We start from the raw sequence: 22402 nt of genomic DNA on the forward strand, positions 1-22402 counted from the left end.
GCAGACAAGGGTGCTGAAGAACTCTACTGATCTCTCACATAATTTAAATGAAGTCCCAGAATCCATGCCAGGCTTAGTTTGGCACAAAAGTTTTAAGTGTTTGTTATATCTGGCCAGTATATTCATCACACAATGGAGTTTGACTTTGAGGTAGCAACCAACATGCATGCCTTCAGTACAATGTTTCTGTTTATGACATTATTATGAAAAGAATATCTAAAATATACTAATCAATTCAAGATGAGGAACATGGCATAAGCTGTTAAAAGCAAACTGAGACCTATTTATGACATTTATGGAAAAGTGCAATGGAGTATTTATCTTCCTTTGTGTAATTTGGATGCTTTAAGCAGTGTAAATACAGAACACAAAAAACACATTTGAAATGAAGAAAAATGAAGGTATTTATTGTTGTTTAAAAGTAATCTTAGTATTTTAAATAAAATAGATGTCTTTTTCAAAGACAGTGCTGAAGAATTTCCACGAAGGAATTTAAGCAAGTAGCCTAAACTGTAGTTTCAGATCAATCGTAACTCTCTGTGAAGAAAAATTTAATTAAAAAAAAAAGATGCTTTATCTAGTTTTAATCTGAAGTAATTAAAAATCTTACATCTCTACTTCATCTTTAACTTCAGAGAACTCTTACCAAGAGTGACTATGCAAGAGCCAAAATGTACATAATTTAGACTTCTGAAATTTTAAGCCACTGAACTATGATACAACATAGAGGAAAGAACAGCAAAATCAACATTACAATTCAAAACACAGGGAAATAAAAGTGGTAAAAGGGGAAGAATATCTAGTCTTTCCTGAAGCAGCAGAATCACCATTTTCCTAAAAATGGATTTTCCTTTTTACTTTTCTGAGCATCAGAATATGCATGAATCGGTATGTTTCTTCTGAATTTTGTAACAGAAATTCTTGCATGTGTATTATACAATCAAATCTTGATACTGTATGCTTTCTGCTATTTTAATAGCAAATAAAAATAGAAAGTATTATAGCACTACAAGGTTTGTACTACCTGCATAAATCTTAGAACAGATCATTCTAGTCATCATCACTTTGCTAAAAAGAATCTCAGCTGAGCCACAAGAATCTACTGATGTAAAACTGACAGTATCACAGATGCACTTTCTCATGTAGATTTCAGAAGCCATAATACATGCATAGGCAGACCTTACATATATATATGTACATCTCTTGAAGTCAGAAAACAACCAAAAAAAACACCTGTCATAAAAAATACCAGAATTGTTGGTTTATCACCAGACTATCACCCTTCTGACTGGAGACTGATAAACTAAACAGAATTTTGTCTTCTTTGTACCTTCATTTCACTGTATAGAGTACAATCAGAATTCAATAAAGCTGATTTACAGCATGTGACTTCAGTCTAAATGCTAAACTTAATCTCCACTACTAATAGACAGAACACTCATGAAGTGTCCTGAGGAAAAAGAACTCAACAAAGCAAGTGATTGTTGATGGTGTCTCAGGTCCAAGTTATACAAAAAGGAAATATATTCAATATATTCAAATGTCTCTGCACACATGGTTTCCACTGCTCCTCAGGAAGGTTCTAAGACAATACTGTCCATAAAGAGACTGTGTGCAACAAACATTATTTAATACAAGAACAGTATATTCTCCTTATTACTGCATTGTTTTCACAGTTAGTTCTATAATCCATCGACAGAAACAGAGGAATAGATTGTTATTTTTCAGGATAGCTGTTTTACAGTGAATATCTACAAGAAGGAGTAACCAGTTTCTTACCATCACAGAAAGAGATACTGGATAAGTTATGGAACTTTTCCTGTTTCTCAGACTATATTTCATTAAGTTGAAAACAGAAGACTGAAGTCTTTCCTTATTAGTGCATTTTTCTAGCATGAACAAATAACAAAAGAATCACATAGAATTATGTAAGGGCTTGAGTTGGAGGGAACCTTCAGCCCACACAGTTCCAGCTCTACCTCCAACAGCTGAGGCTGCCCAGGGACCAACCTAGCCCTGAGTGCTTCCAGGGATGCATGTCTGAGCAGCTGTACCAGGGCCTCACCATCCTCTGAGAAAAGAATTTTGGCTAACATCTAACTTAAACCTCCTCTCTTTTAGTTTAAAGCCATTTCCCCATGTCCTAACTCTATACTCCCTGATAAAGTATTTATCTCTAACCTTTCTCCAGGCACCACAGATGATTAATCTATATAGAGTATCTAACAGGAGTATTTATATAAATGCTGTGATTAAAAAAGTCCTACGTAATAACTGTCAACACTTTTCAAAAAGAAAAATATTCAGTAGCAAGAAGGAGTGAATGTTTCAGTAGACGAACGATGTATACATTATTTAAGGGCCAAAGCAACTCCTGTTTCCTAATTGGTGCACTACTGCAGTAGCTGATTGCTGCATTCAACAGACATTCTGACCTTCTCAGGCTCTACATTAATGGCTCCTTGACTGGTATTCATTTTTTTTCCAGGCATGTAAGATCTGTTCTAAATGAATACTCAATAAACTCTAGAAGAAAGAGACTGTATCAGGATCTTGTTAAGAGTAAGATTCAGAACACACACAGAGGGAAAACAGGAATCTCATTTAAGTGGATGCAGAGCTTTTCTGATGCATATCAGCAGCACAATAGTCATGTACAGTTTATACCAAAAGGCTTACCTTGACATGCTCCAGTGCGAATATTAGGGATGAAACCACGACGACATGGCTGAGGCTGAGCAGGACACATTTCACAGGGGTGACCCCATGCACGCCCAATGGTTGCACAGCAGAGGGTTTTTGTGCAAACAATTCCAGTTAGCTGGCCTTGACACATCTGGTTATTAACTTGTGTGAAACAAGGGCCTGTTCTATAATCTGGAAAAGAGGAAACATCACTGTGTTACATGAGGCAGCGTATTAGTAAATAAAGTAGGAATCAGTTTTTGACCAAGTAAACACCTATAGTAAGAAATAGCAGGAGGATCTGGAAATTTATGTCAGTTTATTGCTCACAGAAGTAGCATGACCCATCATTTTTGGAATGTTATCTTACCTTTCAACGTCTTTCTTTCTGATAAGTGTGACTAATGAAAGGCAGCTTAATCATTAAAATCATCAAACTCCATAATAACTTAAAGGGATTTTAAAACAAACAAGCAAATGAGAATATATAAGTCAAACAAGGACTTACTCCTAAGTAAATTCATGGTGGTTGATGGAAGAAGCTCCAGACCACAGAAGCTACACATTTGTTCACTCTACTTTGATCAAGGCTGTGCCAAATTCTGCCACACAATCTATGTTCCTTAATGTAACGAAGTGCAACATGCATAGCACTAATTAGAGTACCACTAAATTTCAGAGGAATAATGCAAACTAACACAGCCTATGCAAGCAACATTCAGCTCACTGAACACAGTATATAAACAGTATGAAAATATACTCCAGATCAAATTCCTGTAAATGATTTAGTTATTTGGGTTCAACCTGTATAAAAAGAAAGATTTTTTTGACCTTATGAGGAAACACAAAATGGGAACAATTAGTTCGAATTCTCTAGGAACAAATGAGAAACAGATGGTTGCTCTGACTCAGATTTCATATCCTTATGGAAACTTTACGGGCGGGGGGAGGGAAGGGGACAAGAAAGTGCAGAGCTTCCACAGGAGATGGTCACGTGAAAAATGGCATAGCAGTGGGGTTATGGCTGCTTTCTGTGTTATCCTGTCCTGTTCTCATGCTTCTTTCCTACTAAAAAGAGATTCCAAATCTGATGTGTAAGTCACATACTGCCATCTGCTCTTTGGAGTGCAACTGTGCTCAGAAGCAAGCTATAGTTGATGCCTTCTAGATTCATTCTAAGTAATGAAAATCAGAGCTTCTACACGTTTGCAAAAGAAGAAAATAGTCCTCCCAAGATACTCCATATTAAATTTTCCCTGTGCTAAGAAATAAGTCTTTTAAATTAAAGGCTAGCTTAAAGAGAAATAGATGTTATGCTCTCTGTCTTTGACAACGTTCCTTCAGATATCCCTTTGGAAAAGACTTTGTGATAGTTATTTATGCACAGTGGAAAATACTTTCAACTAGGTTCTTCACATTAACAAAGTTAAGGAAGCATGTAAGTACCTCTAAGAAAAATGTATAATAACAGACATTGTATGTGTTCCAAACATTATTAAAATAAATATCCTGTAGAGACTGTGAATTTTAATGTTTCTTGACCTTCCTTAGAATATTACTGTCAAACTTGTGCAGTTGAACAACACCACCTGTCCATCAAGTATCCAAAACAGTACTTAAATAAAATCATAGAATGTTTTGGGTTGGATGGGACTATTAAGACTAACAATTTCCAACCCCTCTACCATTGACAGGGACACCTCCTGCTAGACCAGATTGCCCAAAGTCCCATCCAGACTGGCCTTGAATGCTAACACAGAGGGGGTACCCACAAAAAAATGTTCACTACAGAAAGAAAATCCTGTTCTTTAAAGTTTGGTTCCAGAGATCAGTCTTTCAGCATACTGGAAGACAGGCTGCTTGATGACAATCTCAGCTTGATTAACTCCCTGCCAAATGAGAGAGAGCTAAATCAGACCTTGATGGCTGAAAGAAAAACGCATCAAGCATCAGCCTCATATGAGAATGACAAATATCTGAAACACAAACTCACAGTAATCTTGTCTGGATTTCATTTAAGAGGTAAGTTCAAGGAAGAACCTATCACAGACTATGACTGTATATTTCTTTCACATGAAGTTTATTCAGGTTTCATAAAGATTGAAGAAATATGTGGTAAGACCGTATTTAACCTGCAAATCGTCAGCAATAGACAGACTGCTATCAGAAGAAAAACAGAACTGTTGAGAATTCAAGATCTGAAATAAAAGGAATTAAATCCTGGCCCCAGTGGAAGAAAATGGGAGTTCAGCTATTGAACTCAATGACAACACTATTTCATTCTTGGAAAACAGTACTGTGTTCTTTAGCAATTGGCTGTATTATAATTTATGGCCCAATATCATCTGTAAAAGCATTCCCTATGTCACACAGAGAAAGTAATGAGCTTCATATGTGTAGAAAAAGCTTTTACTACTAACCGTTCAGCAAGCAGACTCTCACTCTAATGTCAAGCAAGTTATATACACTGTGAATATGGCTGTAATACGAATGATTAAAAAGACTGAATTCATTTTATCTTCTCGTTAATGACTGAAGTACAAATAAAAGTCAGACTCTGGGAATGTCCATGGCCTACCCTATGTACTGAGATGACTACAGGACCATAACCAGAACATTACAGAATTTTTGTCCACATGTGACATGAATAAAGATTGAAACTTTCCTCAAAGTGCAGATTAATTTTGGGCTCCTCATGAATGAGTTTTTCCTAATGATGAAGCTGAAGAAGATAAAATAGACGCATAAGGAAACCTTGAAAGATCACTTATGAGCCATTGGCATAATGCTAATATACAATCATTATCTAAAGTAAGGCTTTCAGTAACGTGATTTCTGGAGGCACACTGATCTGTATGGTAACAACAAATGTCCTACTTTCAGGTGGAATTCTATACAAGCCCAGATAGGTGTGGATATACTCTCAGATGGCAACTCAGTGCACAATTTCTCAGCAAAATTTCAGCATAACAGTTGCTCAATTTCTTAATTCACTCAAATGGTGTTGAAGACTTGAATTTTCTTAATCTTGACATCCAAGCATATTTCAGAATTCCTACTCAGATGTAATGCTGCTCTATACCAGCTGTTCTTCAAATTATGCTGCATTTTTACTATTACAGATTGGTGATCCTGCCCCAAAATCATCCATGCTACATCTGTAATCCATTCAGACATGATTAAACTCTGAGCTTTAACTTGAGGTGTCAAGTGCACTTCACTGAATCAGAGAATGTCTTGGGCTGGGCAGGACTGCACACCCACCCCTCCATCCCCCCAAACTGAGGCTGCCCAGGGCCCTATCCAAGAATGTGTTCTTATTCATCCCTGGTGAAAATGCATAAGCTAATGATGGTGACTGTGTTGAGAAGTAGTGTTCTGTAGCTAAGAATTTTCTCTGTCACTTGGTATTATTGTGATCTTTGCAGTAGTTTCCACAGAAATAAATAGGAGGCATTATTTTCAGAGTGACCTATGTATTATGCAATGAGTCAGAAGGTAATAAGTTTCAGAAGTGCGGCATATATTAATACCAATGTATAAAAATAATGTAGTTTGTATCCACTAAAAATGTATTAATTTTAAAAATCTTAACGCATTCAGATTATCCAAAACAAAGTCCAAGGATCCTTAGCAAGATCTGAGCAATGGCTGGCCCTCTAACCTAGGAAGAACACAGACATAAGGTTTCACAATAAAAGGGGAAGGAAAGAATGTTTGGATTGAGAGTAATGTACAGCTGTTTATATAAGGATACTTAGTAACATAGCATATACTTAAGTGAAGCAAATAGATTCAGATAAGAGGCAAGTCTGAAGATGCTTGGGAGTTCCAAAGGAAGCTGTGGATTTGATTCACGATTAATCCAGCAATAGGTTACAGTCTTCCTCACACGGCCAATCAGACAGATTATTTTAATGGTTCATCTGATCTTCAAATTCCTGAATTTATAAATCAAACATCCGTCTCCTATTGTTTTATTTTTAGGTGTTTCTTCATTTGCTCTTTCCCCAACATTGTTGCTGGAATAGCTTTGCCAGAAAGAACATATGTTAGAACATATGTTACAAATCATTTGTTGCTTAGGAAGGGTAACTGTCTTGGTGAAAGAAAGTGATTTTCAGCACATAAGTGTTACTCACTTTCTTTAACCTCAGAAAGTTGTATTCAGTATGCACCATGACTTGAAGAATGACAGTCTTTATCAACAATCAGAATTATTACTATCATTAAATTTAGTAAGACACACTTTTTCTTGGCATGAACATTATGGGAAAACAAAGAAGATCTAGAAATAGCATAGTGGACTTCTAAATTTAACTGTACCACAGCATATCTATGCTTTCATGGAAGTATATTCTCTGTATTCACACAAACTACATGGGACAATCAGTGTTCTTGAAATCTTTTTCCATCAATTCCATTTTGAAAATAATAATAATAATTAATAAATAGACAAAATCCAATACAAAACAGAAGTTATTTCTAATTCTATTCATAATTACAAAATAAAATAATAATAATAAAAAAATAAAAGCCATTTGGCAGCAACCTGTCACAAGGATTAGAAACATAATTTCAGTATAGGACTTGGCTCATTATCCATCTACTTGTTTTTCTTGCTCTACCTTCTGGACAGAAGCAGATGATTCAAGTGGAAGTGTAAAAGCTTGTCGTAAGTTGACATGGGATAATCTGTCTGCCACACAATGTTTTTTCCTGGTGCCTAATACCCAGCAGCTGGAGGCCTGTAACACAATGTTTAATATCCCAACTACCACTTGTTGTCATTCAGGACAGAAACCTAAAATATTTCTATATACATATGAGGATCCTATTTCCATATTAACATTGTCACACTTTGTCTCCACAATTTCATGCCACCCACGAAATTCTTATGCCTTCTCAGTTAACTGAAAAGTGACAAAAGTGAGACAGAAAGAAAAAGGAGAGGAAAAAGGCACCTAATGCACTTAGAGTGTCCCTTACAAGTTATATGGATGAAGACAAAAACCTGAAGTTTCTTTTCACAGACTGAAATTTTAACTGAAAGCTTCCAAGATCAAAATACCATTTGTGTGTGAAATCCAACAGCACTACTGGAAGTGCAATTTCAGTGACCTGCACCCACATAAGCCCCACATACATAAAAGCTCTTAAGGCTGAAAGCCTGTAGCACTGGAGCAACATATTAAAATTAATCCTAGACTTTACATATGAGTGCTAGAAAGATTAGTAGGAAGAAACTGTGAAGTCTCTCCCATCATTTCTACCTAAACAAAACTCCATATAACCATAACTAAGTGAGGAAGCAATGTGCCTGAATGTAAATAGTTTTAGCTATAAGCTATTTGAAATATTGATACTTCAGTGACTCAAAGTAAAATACCAGAAACATTGAGCATGCTCATCAGTCTGAATCACACAAGGAGTGAACAGAAGATTCATAAATATGTCTCTCAACTCTGTCCATTAGAAAACAAAACCTAGTATGAGAGAAACTTGTTGTACTTCCTTATTCAATACATATATGCCCTTCATAATTCACACTGACCCCTTCTCTGATAGATGTGATCTAGCAAATATTAAGGAAGAGATGAGAAAATAAATCATTCCAGTATCCACTACACCTAAAGACTCAAATACAGTAAGTCTGATTACCTCAAAATTACAGATACCTCAAAAATCCATTTCATACATCAGTACTGTTAGATAAAGAACCTAATAACCAAGAATCTAGGATCTGAATACTGGAAGGTTGTCATCTGCCATTTGTGTTATAAAGAACCTTATTCCACTTCAACAGAAAATTGCAGCACAGTGGGTGATACGTGGGTGAGCAGGTCAAGCCTGTGTTGGCAAAGATCTGAAGTTAAACTCACACACTGTCAAAAGATGTTCCCAAATCATGCTGCAGCTGTGACTGCCCCCATTACAGCTGTGATAGGATGCTGTGGATAACTTACACAGGCTCCACTAACCTTCATCAGTCTCCAAAAAACAGAGATTTATTTTTGCAGCACCTGTTCCTTGAGATTTTTCAGTACTGGAATTTTATCATTTGCAACATTAATCTAAATATTTTGAAAATTAAAGGCATACTTGATCTCTGTCCTCCTGCAGTGACAAATAACACAATATGTGACTTTACCATAATGTCAGGCAATTGGTAGAGCATGGTACACCCACCATTCTCCCACTGAAACTACACATATGACAGCACTGTCCAGGCCTTTGTGTTTCTGAAAAATGGGACATCATGACTTTTTCCTTGATTGAATTTTCAACTGACTATGGAACAGCAGGGCTTGAGTTCAGACCATAAACCTGAAATGTATGGATATGCAAACAGTATCTTTCTTTCTGAACTCCATCATCATAACTCAGAATATGCAAAAAGATTAAACATTGCAAAAGTACATATGTTTGTTTCACTGAAGATTATCTAAAATTGCTTTTCTATCAGTATTTTAATCATCCAACTACGGAAAAATTTTTCTCTTCTGCAGTAATACGTGGCTGCCAACAACAAGGGATCACCATAAGGGAAGTTTCAAAGGTAACAAGAACTTAGATGAATTGTACTGATTCAGGTTTGATATAAATAAAAAGCATTTTTTTCTAAGGTGACATCCAACAAGTTGCAGAAAAAAGACTGCTGGCTAGAAATGAGAGCTAGTCTCTTGGAAAATGAAAGAGACTTGGCAAAGCTATTAATTTCTCTTGGAAAAAATAATCTATGGGCAGTACAACTATTTAGACTAAGATGTTCATATAAACCAAAGCCTGAATAGTAATGTCTGAGCCACCTCCTTTCCACTTCCTTCTTTTTTCTTTTTTTTTTTTAATTTCAAGAAAATTTGTATGTCAAGTTCTTAATTAGGTTTATGATTCATATAAATAATGAACACTGAAGTCTTTTAAACATTTTAAATCATAGATAACTCAAAAACTTGAGACAAATCCCCACAGGATTCTGTGGTCACTGAACGAAACCAGGATTTTTATAAAATTTATTTTGAAATGCAGCATTGAAGAAGAATTGTTTAGTTTAAAAAGTTTTTGAATACTTATGCTAAATGTATTATGAAGCTTTGAATGTTTTCATAGAGCTGACAGCTTTCACTTTCAGGCTTAATTCTTACAAGTACTCTACTGGTCCCACATGACTGTTTTTGACCAAGTGCTGTGATGCAAGACTTTCCATCAAACAAACTCCTGTGATTGATTAGGCAACTTAATATATACACATGACAATTAAAAAGTGAGTGGAGAGTAGTTCTGAATTAAAGAGAAGAAAAAAATTATATTAAAAAAAAAGGACATGTTTAATGCAGTAGTCTATGCGAGCTTTGTAGCTTTTAGCAAAATTCCAGTTTCCACCAGCACTGCTGTCGTGTCCATTCTAAGCACATTCTCATTTTCCTTACGCTGGAACAGAGAAAGTAGCTCTGTTCCAAAACCAACATTCCAGAGTTTGCACACCCATTTTATTATAATTGATATTATGTCAGTTTTAAGCAGAAATGGGACAGTAGAAGTTTTGCCGTAGTATCTGCAGATCTTTAAACTTTTTTTTTTTTAATAAAAATAATTCATTCTTAGACACCTAAGCACATGGGAAAGGACAGCAAAGCAACAGATAATCAACCATACTTCTGAAATGTGTTATTTTCTGTAATTAATATAAACAACATGAAAAATGGTTTTAATATTTCATATATACTTTTAAAAACATACACACACAAGAAGCAGAGAAAGAAGGAAACAAAGTGAGAGACAGAATTACACAAGTATTTTCCTTTTGAAAACAGCAGAATCCCATGAATAGCAAAACAATACTGGGAAAAATTCTTGGAAGAAGCTTCTTTCATAGGCAACTGCAGTATCATACACTGATGAAAACTTCAGATGTAGAAAAAATGCTGGTAATAAACTATTCCTAAATCTTGGTTCTAGCAAGGACTCCATTGTCAGCTTGTCAGCTTCTTACAGATACATGCATTTCAATACACTTCCAGAAGTACTGCTACTATATGTAAAGTCCACAATCAAGGCTGGATATTTTGCTCTCATTAAACATTTCTACAAGCAAATACATGAGCTGATGAACTAGGAAGTAACAGTTATTCTAAGAAGCTGCAGACTAACTTACCTCTGTGTAAAATGTACAACTAAATGAGAAAGTACAATTTTTCTTTCTTTTAATTTTAATTTAATTTAATTTTGTGCTAGTTGTGTTACTAGCTTCTTACATCTTCACTGTGGTGAGATGTTCACAGAATTCAAAACAATAAAGTAACTCTGTGCATCCTGCTGCTTCTCACTCTATCCTGTTTTCTCACGTTGAGGTACAAAAATCCCCAGCAAATGGCACTCTGATCCATAACCCATGATCCTCAAGAACTATTTACTGGATGGCAAGTAACACCCCTACTCCCCAGAATCCAAAGACCCACACTTCAAAACTTCAGCGAAAGGAAAAACTCTTTGTTTTCCTCTCTGTCACACAGACTATGGTAAGACCTTACTCCAACAAATACTGAATGACCAAAGTGAAGCCGTGACCTTTTATGTCAATACTGGACCTCAGCACTGAAGCAAACATCAACAGCTCTTTGCAACCTCCACTGGAGAACTGCAGCAAAGTCTACATCTCTGCTTGTCAACATAGGGGCCTTTCTAAAAAAAAAAAAGAAGAAATTGCTCCCCTAGGCTTTTCTGTCTTTTACCATACTGATTTCCACACTAAACATCATTTCTTTTCTACAAGCCAAAAAGAAAACATCCTTTGCTTTATATACTTAGATAAAATCTTCTGTCGGTTTTTGCAGTACAGAAAGAATGAACTCACTGTGAGAGTACGCAGTACTAACAAAGCCTTGTAGGGGAGACATGAGAGCACAGAAAGATTTTTGTTATGGCCTGAAGGCCATATGTCCAATTTTAAATGACACAAAGAGATCTCTTTCCTCCTGTTGAAGTACAAAGAGCATGGAGTAAACTCCCCCACTCTAACATCCCAAGCCCCTCTGAAGTCTTTACACATATTAGCAACCAATCCCACTAATGAAAGTGGGCAGGCTTATTCTGGTTAAGACTACTCACATGAAGAACTGAAGACCCAAAGAAAATGCTTAACTATTCTCAGAAACTCTGATCTCATCGTGTTACACTAGGACATTTCTCAGCCAAAAGAGAACAATTTAAAGGTAAAAATGCAAATTTTTCAATTGCTACAAAATTAAGAACAGTTAAATCTAATTCAAACTGTTGTAGTATGTGGAGATGTGGTCTCCTTTTTGCTTTGTTTTGTTAAGTTTTTTAATCCTTTGGCAATTTGCATATTACTTTGGAGATAGTACCTATATGTTAGACCCCAGTTAGACACCAGCATGCCATAGTTCAGTGGCAAAAGAAACTCAGGCACCATTACATGCAGAAGAGATACTGCTGAGGTCAGGCAAGAGAGGAAAACCTACAGCACTGTGGACTCAACTGCGATCCTTCTCAGAGGCTGTTTTAAAGTGTACATGCCCAAAACAAAAGAAACACCTATTTAAAAAAAAAGAAAAAAAGGTAAAAAGTGCTAGCAGAACAGAAACCCTACAGAAGCCAGAGACAGCTGAATTATTTTCTTAATGTAATGAAATGAAGAAAAAAAAAATGTTTCATACATGGCTCTTAAAAGAAAAATCACTTTTAGCTTGCAAGAAACATTTTCCCAGATGACTGTCTAGACTATTCTGATACTCCATTTGAGTTGATAATAAACTAAAAACAGCCAGCCAGTAACTATTTACTAGAGGTCTCTCTGTGGAGTGACATAAACATGGTTTCCTCTTCTTCAGATCTCTGGCTTTTGTTCAGCAAAAATAAAAAACGAAACTACTACTCTTCAGCTTATGCAGTATTTTCAATGGGACACTGTAAATCACTTTTATTTTTAACAATCAAAAAACAGGAGAGGCATTCATTCACATCAGTCATCTCCTGAGAAACAGTTTACTGCCATTTCTCATAACATAGACCTGCTACTCTGAAGTGGAATAAACCACAATTCCTTTGGCACTCCAGTATTTTGCAAGCCTGGACACAATCTGCTGCTGATCAGCTACAGCAAACTCAATGTCTGATAGTACCTGGAGTACTCTTCTCCATATGATCTTCATTAGAGCATTTATAGATTTTAAGGCATTGCATAACTAATACTGACAAAGTCAGACAAGGCCAAAGACTTAATGCGGGTAAAACACTAAATACTTCCAAACTTCATATTTACTTCATTTCAAATTCAACAATACTTTGAAATGAAATGCTTTCTTTCTAATATGTAATTGCTCTCCTGTTCCATGTTGTCAGAATAATTAAAATTCTAAAATCTGATATGCTCTTCATCAGATCACAAGCCTCACTGTTTGACCATTCCATGCTGAATAACAGAAGCACCTCCTAGCCTTCATTCTCTAGCTTCTGTAGACCAGGGCAGTTAGGTAGCAAAACCAGATCTATGCTGAAACTCAAACAGTGGCCCTGGATCTGAATTCTGTTCTTAATCAAAACTCCCAGTAGCTTCTCTGGGACTTCTGCCAGGCTTAGCAGTGCAGGACTAAACCTAAAAAGCATATTTGCATTGGCTTCCGCTATTTCTCGTGAATCTGCAAAAGCAGAAGCCCCTCATTTGTCTGCCAGCAGGAACCCTACAAGGGGCACTGGGTGGAAGGGAAGACTGAGTGCAGAAACAGCGTAAAGGCATGGCACAGACGGGCAGACACATACACATGCATTTCATCCTCACCAGAAGTAAGCGGAAAGATGCTCTGAGCTTAACTCAGACTAGACTTGGCAGCTGCTAAGAGCTCCCACGTCTAGTAAAATCTCATCTCCAGTACGAAACTGGTCAGGCCATTGGTAGCAGAACTGCCATAGTGTGCAAAAAAAAAACAGTAGGAGAATAAAGCAAGGAAATTACTTTTGAATATCTGGTATCTGTCTAGCTCCCAGCCAAGAAATCCATTACAGCCCCACAGATTTCTATCTTCCACGCTGATCCTCCTGGCTCAAAATTTAGACTTTTTTACTAAACTCCTTTTTTATTAATCAAAACAAACATGAGATTAACACTGAATGACTACACCCTATACGGGAAAAGTCAACGAAACAAAAGAAACAGGATTCTCATTTCTTATTTTCCAGAATCACCAGGAGGTTCAGGAGCAATTTATCCATGCCTGTAAATACCTAGGGGGAAGAGGCACAGAGGACAAAGCCAGGCTCCTGTCAGTAGTGCCCTGTGCCAGGACCAGAGGCAATGGGCACAGACTGAAACACAGGAGGCTCCCCCACCCATCAGGCAGCAATTCGGTGCTGTGCGGGTGATGGAGCACTGGCAATGGGACACAGGCTGGGCAGTCTCCTCCATGGAGATCTCCACAGCTCTTGGGACATGGCCTGGGCACCGTGCTCTAGGTGCTGCTGGAGCTGGGGTTGGGCCTGATGGACCCAGAGGTCCAAACTTCTGTGATTCTATTAAGCCTCTTTGCAAATACTGTTCAGATTACTGAAGAAATATATCTACAGTTTCTGTTTTACACTTCCAGTGACACTTCTCTTTCTCAGATTTTCTACTTAACACAGAACCTGTGAGTGCACAGAACATTAACTGCACTGCAGGCTAGGACATCTTAAGTGTGTTTTCCTGCACACTCCCATCTAAGAATAGCATACACTTACATACTTTAATTGGAATAAACAATTTTATGGCTAGCAAAAGTACAACCAAAATCAGCCTGAGCAAAGACATAACTAGTGTTGTCAACACACTCCACACGCTTAAACACTTTGACAGAAGAATTCTGAGCACTGAGAATATGTAAAACCTTTTTTGGAATGTACATTTACTGTTGCAAAGGATGGTTGTTTTTTTTTTCAGTACTAGAGCATAAAGCAGCATGGTTTACAAGAAGCTTGTTACCGGTGCTAGGAAGGGGAAAGAAGAAATCTCAAAGCCCAACAAGAGTGTGGAGTCATTTGAGATCTTAATTGACAACGTATTAGTAACAAAAGCCTACAAATTATCATACTGAAAACTAACAAATTCAATGGGCAAACACTAACTTTCACAATGTTTTTGCTATTATGAGATTTCCATCTCTTCTTATTTCCAGCTTTGAAAAGTAAATTAGCACTGCTGATAAAGATGGATGGGTTGGTTAACTGTTTTGACCCACAAAGTCTCCTTTTAAGAATCTGTATTACTACAGCTTTGATAGTTTAGGTACACGATTCGGGGCATCTGAGTACTCATATCACATCTGAAAAGACTCAGGACACATCTGCTAGGTTTATGTCTAGCAAGATCTATCTTTCCCTCTCAACCTCCAAAAAGCAACTCCTTAAGTATGCTTAATTGCTGTCTGTATGCCAGTGAATTTCCAAATGTTACTAGAAATCAGCACAGAATAAAAATTATACCTGATGCATTCAAACATCTTTTCTTTCCTTCATGGGATGCCAATGAAATCAGCAGAAATCTTTCCAGTGGATTTCAATAAACCAGTACAAGTTTCTGTGTCAGGTTTGTTTTACTCCTTTCAAAGGCAGTCTCAAATCTTTCCTAACTCCCTCTCTGTATTTCTTTGCATATCTTTTTTCTTCTTAATGTGTAACATAAGGTTACCAGTTGGATGTTACCAGTTGGATGCGATGATCGTGAAGGTCTTTTTCAACCTAGATGGCTCTATGATTCTATTATTAAAATAAAAAAAAAAGCAACACTGCTGCTTGTTATACTGTTGTGTTTTAGAAAGAGTTACACATCACTTGTGCCTTTGTGATTTTGAACTTCAGAATTTTGTTTATACAGATAAGGAGATAAACAAAAGGCATAGGACTGATAACAGAGACAGAGAAGGCCTTTCTAAATACAGAGAGAACACAGTAGCGATACACCTTCAGAGAAAAGTTTTCTGGCACTAACTAAAAGGAATTTTATTGAAATACAGTGACACAAGAAGAAAACTACCCTCTCTTCCAAGCTACTGGGTCAAAAAATAAAAGTTCTTCAGTTTGTGAAGTCTTAGCTTAACTAATGTGGTTTGGATAAATCATGTATTGTTTTAGATTGCAAAATACTCATCACGTTACAGAACTTCTCATCATCTAAGACATGGTAATAGAAATAAAGTGAAACAGATTTCTATTCAGAAAGAACAGATCTTGTTATTCCTGTGCTGTCCTCAAAACCTCTTTTGGACACCCTCTCTCGAGAAGTTCGAACAATGGCTTTACTCTGCTTATAATGCTAGTCCATCTGTGAGCAGGCTGATCCCTCACAATAGTAAAGCAGCACTGACCTTTTTCCCTGTACTGTTTTATGACTGAAAACAATTGCTCCAGCAGCTGATGGAAATTATGCATATTTCTAAAACAGGGCCTTCCACCTTGATCAAAATATCTTTTCTGCGGGCAAAACACAAGGTTATAATCGGAAAAACTTAAGTCAATTTAAGGAAGTAATAAAACAGTAACTGCTTCCTGCTGTCAAAGTACTTTCTCTGAGAGGATCGTGATGTCCCAGGGAGATCGCGAGCTCTACAGAGCTATCATGCATACAACCTAATCTGCACTTACAACAGGCAAATAAAAGGGTCTGGAAATAGGAATCAAATGTAGAAACGATAATCTCCAGTCCTACTAAGCTATAAAAAATTGAAAACTTTGCATAATCACACTGAATTTTTATTGGTAATTAACTTTGCAAAACACCTTTTTTCTAAAACAGAGAATTGACATAATTTCCAATATACATATACACTGTCACACTTGCATTCAACAGTCAACTACAGAACAGAAGATAGTATTCTAACTTCTGGAATTCAATTTTGTGACATCAATCTCCAACTTTCAGTCAACCAGGATTTCAAAAATAATTCTTTCTCAGGAAAGAAAACATCTTTTAGTTTCAAAAAATACGATTTCTATACTAGAAAATGTCTCTTCCACCGTTGTATTTTATTTTCAGATGGTTTGGGTTTAGCTGACAGGCCTTTCTTAAACTTTCCATTTATCACAGATATTGCGGATTAGGCTTGTATTACAAAAATATTCAGAAGCAATGAAATTTTGGGTGCATTGACTGCTTAGCTGAGGTAAGCAGATTATGTCTCAGGTACTACAAAGTCTAAAAAGCCATATTACAGTGAAATAGCAAAACAATCACATCACTTGGAATTGTTGAAATGAGGTCAGAAATTAACAAGGATACTACCCTTTTATTATTCCTACAGTATTTTATACTGCAAGGCTCACTGAAAAATGTGAAAGTACTCTCCGTGTTTAGCATGTAAACTAAGTTCTAAATTACACACATAAAAATAAAAATAAAAATAAAAATGAATAAAAGACAGCTCAAGGTCATGAAGCAGTAGAAGTTAAAATAAAAATTCTAGCTGATATGATCTGCAGATTCATAGTAACATACATATAGGAACCGAGGCATGATGCACTTGTTCTGGAAAAACATGCTGGGACTGAAAATACAGGGAGGATTACAGAAACAGCCCACTGTGCCTGACCCCAAAATGAAAGAATAACAAGGGAGAAGAGCAGCACAGTAAAGAAAAAAGCAGACAAGAGGGCTTGATGTCATGACATTAGGGTCATGTTTCTCACTAGGCATGGCAGGGAAGGGTTCATCTGACAGAAAAGAATTATAGCTAAAGAAAACGACTACACAAAGATTCCAGCATGAGGGAGAGTTTAATATGATATTTTTAAGGTGTGATGAAAAGCTCTAAATATGTATTCCCCTGCACTTGCTATAAAAGCAGTGCTCTGTAGCTACTTCAGGAGCCCACTAGCTTTATTACATCCTGAATTGCAAACAGTGCCCAAAACATCTAATACATCTGTAAGAGAAATTGCATTAATCACTTTTGTAAAACCAGGACAGTGAAAATGACTTGATTCTCCTGATGAAGAAGTATAATATAAGATGGATGTAAAATAACAGTTCCTGCACTCGTATTAAAATGATGTTACACAACTGCTTTCTGAGAGGAACACTCGAGCAGAGAAGAAATCATACATGATTATCATACCACTAAAACTTTCTGTCCTTCCTCAGCCCTGAGAGTAGATGATGATATTTATTAAGCCACTGTCTGGAGTGAGGAAATCTTCTGTCATCATTCATTTTTTAGGACACATAATGTATGCCATGACCTACATGAAAAATCAGATGACACCTCCATAAAATACAAAGCTGCACACGTATGGTAAGTCTGCACTACACGTTAAGCTCCAGAGGCAAAACAACCTTCAAGAAATGCTTTCTTAAATCTGAAGATGGAGAACTGTTTACAACACTTTTTGCCCAATAACCTTCTACGCTAGTAGTCAACAGTTTCTTTTCCAAAAAAATACCCTTTGAACCACAGTTGTAAAGCTGATGAATGAGCATACACTCTCCTACAACCTCTTTCATCACAATATGTAGCTGCGGTGCTTATAACAAAACTGCTATTACCCTTCATGAGGTTAGTTCTCACCCTGCAGACATCCAAGAGAAGTATCTGTAAATTAAAGTGATACTTAACTTTTTTGCATCGCTTGATGCATCAGCAAGCCTGATCACATTTTCAGACTCAAAATGCAAGTTTCACTCTTCACACCACAAAATACTGAGAAAACTTGTAGTAAAAGGCAAACATGCACATAAAAAGGATAAAAAGAATGCAAGACTGTTACAACCTCACAAAGCCACATGCTGAGGGTAGTGCCCATATGGAGTCACACAGAGTAGCTACAGATGCAGAGAAGAGAAAGCAGACTTCTGTCATTTCTTCGATGTTATATTTCCTTTTTAAGGATTATTATCATCTTTATTTTATTCCCTTTATATTTAAGACCGCAGTTAAGATCTAATGTTACTGATCTCCTTTCTGCCTTTCCTGAAATTCATCCAAAGTTCTTGCTGCACAGCTTTTAACACCTCTGTGAGTTCAGTGGCATGTCAAGATTCCCAGCCAATACCTTACTACAGATTTTTCAAATGTGCTGGTAGTGTTATACTGTGCAGCATTCTACTGCTGTGAAAGAACAATGTGTTGAAACTTGGATACAGACTGACCTTTAGCACTAAAGTTGTCATCTTCCATGGGGCTTATCAAGATGCTTTTTGCCAATGCCTGTCTGATGCAGATTTTACACTTTACCTACATTGCTCTCATTTGATTCAGTTTTACTTGTGTATGTGCTTTCCTTCCACTACTATCAACAGCTCATTGCTACATAAATAAAGTAGGATTTCAAATATTCGTTAATTCCAATGTTGTTCCTTTAGGTTTTTCATCTTCTGAGTATTTTCCACATCACTGGCTATTACTTGGCTAATTTAATGTGGTAACTAAATAATTAAAAATCTCTATAAAGACTCACCTAAACTCAGCCATAGGCTCCTATAAACTAACGTTTCTAAGGAGATACCTACCTGAAAATGTGGCATTTTTCTTCCATAGTTTTACCATATAAAGTCATAATTTCATTGAAAACATATTTAATATTAGCACAATAACAAAACAATTCAAATTTATTTCTTGCATCACAAGAATTTAATTCTATAAAATGTTATTACTTAATTAGTTAATATTAACAAATTTGCTACCTTCAATCTCTTCAAGCACCCTGCTTTCCACTGAATGAAAAGATAGATAGGTCATCTCCAACTTTATTCAATTTTCAACATTCCAAGCAATTTGTGATGGTGCAGCATACTTTGGCCACATTGTAGTCTCAGCTGCTAAGAGCTAAAGCTGTGTAACAATTAATCTGAGACAAAACTAGAGCAAATGATATGCAAATGATACCCTCTGTCCTTGCATTCAGAAGATCCAGATCACTGCACTCACAGTGGCTCTCTTCTTGGGAAGAGCATGTCAGCCTGAGCACGCAGAACAATGAGCATTCTCCCAAAGGAATCACAGCAGTGCACTTTCTAATTAAATATTACTTATCATCATTTTGATAAAATGTTTGCCAGTAACATGTTTTGTACAACTTTTTGTTTGGGTCATATTCTTTCTCCTTCCCAACAGTGAACTCTGCAGAGCCAATTCTTTCTTGACTGCTTTTCAGATAACAATGATTTCTATAACTACATGATTTACCAATGGAATCCTTTAAGGATTTGCATCAAATCATAAACTCAAGACCGTTTGATGAGTAGTTATAATACTATCTGAAACCATGAGAACAGGGGAAACAAGTTACAACACCAATACTTCACATGGTTGAAATGATAAAGAACTCTCACCTAAAACTTCAGTGAGACCGAACCTATCCTGATGGCATTACAGTTCATTTTCAACTTACTGCACCAACATTTAATTCTTAACTCAATGTGAATTTCAAAAAATAATGTGAATTTCAACTACAGATGAATTCTTGGAAGTTCCTGTTCTTTCTTTTCTTAAAAGTCCACTGTAAATCTGAATTGCCTGAGGAGCTTTTTGGTTGCTGTACAGAGTTCATTTTTGTCATAGCAGCTGCACAGTGCTTTTCCCTCTTTGCACTCTCCAGCAGGAGTGCAGAGGCAGGGAATGCACAAGCTGGGAGGGGATACTCCCAGAACAGCTGACCTCAACGACCACCAGGGATGTTCTGTAATGCGTGATGTGTTCAAGAACAAAGCTGGGGAAAGAAGAAGAGGAGAACATTTGGAGTGACGGATTTTGTATTCCCACACATCATCCATCCTTGTGTGATGTTCCTGCTTTCCAGGAATGGCTGAGCATCTGCCTGCCAACAGGAAGCAGTGAATGAATTTCTTGTTTGGCTTCTCTTGAGCTTGCCACTTTTCTTCATGAATAGAATTGTCATTATCTCAGCTCCAGTATTTTCAGTTTTAGCCCTTCCTGTTCTCTCCACCATTCCACTGGGAAACAAGTGGGAGAGTGGAGGGGAACATAATTGCCTTCATCATTTTTGCACTGACACTAGCCACAGTACTGTATCTTTCAAGAGGTCGTCTTTGCCCAGAACCCAATCTCACACCTAACGCTTCCTGGGGGTGCTTTAGGAAGGATAGAAGGCAAAACTATTTTTTTATTTGCCCCCATCAAGACCTGAAAGACTTTACATAAAACTCTGAGACAATCACTATAAAATGCTTTCCATGCTGTATCTTAATGACAGTTAAAGGTTTCAATTTAAAAACTTCTTTTCAAAACTTAATATTGGTAATAGAAAATGTATCATACAAAAGAGTTGGAGGAAGTGAACATTCCTGAGATTATTTATTTTTATGCAGAGAATCCATGACCATGGTTTAAAAACCAGATGACCTATGAAGCAAATTATCAGAGAATCAAAGGGAGACATAGACTACAGAGGGAGACATAGGCTACAGAGAGACAGTACAACTGTACTACAAAGTTTATATGAAGTCACGCATCTTCTCTAAAAGAAAGCAAAAAAGACTGCAGAATTCTTGTAGCTTCCATTCCTAAACCCATTCCAGCACCAATCTGAATTTAAAAAACTTTCCAAGTCAAAAAGCATGCTGTATGCTTCCTTTTGTCAACATATAGGCTTTAACTGATGAAGGAATACTGATTAATGCAGCACTGTGGAAGAATCAATGCAGCTTTTGTACAAGAGAAATCAAAGCCTATATACTTAGTGGAGTTATTTAATGAGTCAACACATCTATCAGATGGGAGCAGATACCATCCACCAGGAATCCCAAAAGGACCCCAGTCAAAGGCTCTTCAAGAAAACATGGAATGAAAGAAGAGGTCAGTGATAAAAACGCCACTTGATCAGAAAAAAATCTAGACTACAGAACTGGGAGAATACTGTGGGGAAAGTCACTGAATGTTTTCTCATTTATCTGTCTATGACAGGGGGAACTGTTTCTGCACGGCAGATCTCTCATGTGCTGCAGCCCCCCACTCAGGCATTTTCAAGAGCTTCTTTCCGGTAACAAAAACTTCTCTGCAACATAAAAAGCATTTCAAATTGTATTTCAGCAGAATTTCTTCATGGGCAGAGGTTTCCAAGCATTCCCCCAGTCCTCATCTCCAAAAAATAAAACAATTTCTAAGCAGCACAGGAACCAAACACAATTTCAACTTGTAGTCATTACAGAAATGAACAACTTTCAAGGTTCTTGAATGACCCAAAGCTTCCTCTCGAGCCTCCTCTTTACAGGGTATTTTTAAATTTGTCAGGAAACCTATTTGCCTCATCTGAAAAAAAATAGAGCATTTAAGTTTTTCATTTTCACAATACTTCTCAAACTAGGTTCTTCAAGTAATTTCCATTTTTTACCAATTTAAAATCTGCCTACAATGCTTACATAAGCAACAGTAAACATCAGTACTTTCTAAATTCCACATTTTTCCTACTCACTTGAGTATTCTGGGGGGCTTTGCATTTTCTTTAAGAAACACAGCCCCTGTTGGCAAATCAGAATTCTGTTGTGTTCTAGGTTTTCTTTTTATTTGCTTTCTCTTCAGTACACCATTTCAAGGTAAGCAAATTAACTTATGATTTTTTTTGTTGTTGTTGGAAAGCTTTCCTTACAAGCTGCTTAAGAACTCAAACTTCATCCAGTGGGAGGCCTTCATGTTCCTCATAACAACAGCTTCTTTACATTTCAGATTGCCTTTCCCACACTTCACTTACTAGCCATGCCTTTCTCACCCACATCTTA

The 22402-nt window shown here is 36.8% G+C and overlaps 1 protein-coding gene across 4 annotated transcripts in view; it reads right to left on the minus strand.

Moving 5' to 3' along the window:
• Positions 1–22402, minus strand: part of FBN2 (fibrillin 2) — a 166125-nt gene that overhangs the window by 125551 nt on the left and 18172 nt on the right. For all 4 annotated transcript variants that reach the window (XM_065745582.1, XM_065745581.1, XM_065745584.1 and 1 more), the window contains exon 6: positions 2680–2877. In XM_065745582.1, coding sequence (XP_065601654.1) covers positions 2680–2877 — 198 coding nt within the window. The remainder of the gene's footprint in view (positions 1–2679; positions 2878–22402) is intronic.

The sequence above is a fragment of the Cyrtonyx montezumae genome, unplaced genomic scaffold, assembly GCF_038088225.1.
Source record: "Cyrtonyx montezumae isolate F1298 unplaced genomic scaffold, pur_monq_1.0 scaffold_36, whole genome shotgun sequence".
NCBI lineage: Eukaryota > Metazoa > Chordata > Aves > Galliformes > Odontophoridae > Cyrtonyx > Cyrtonyx montezumae.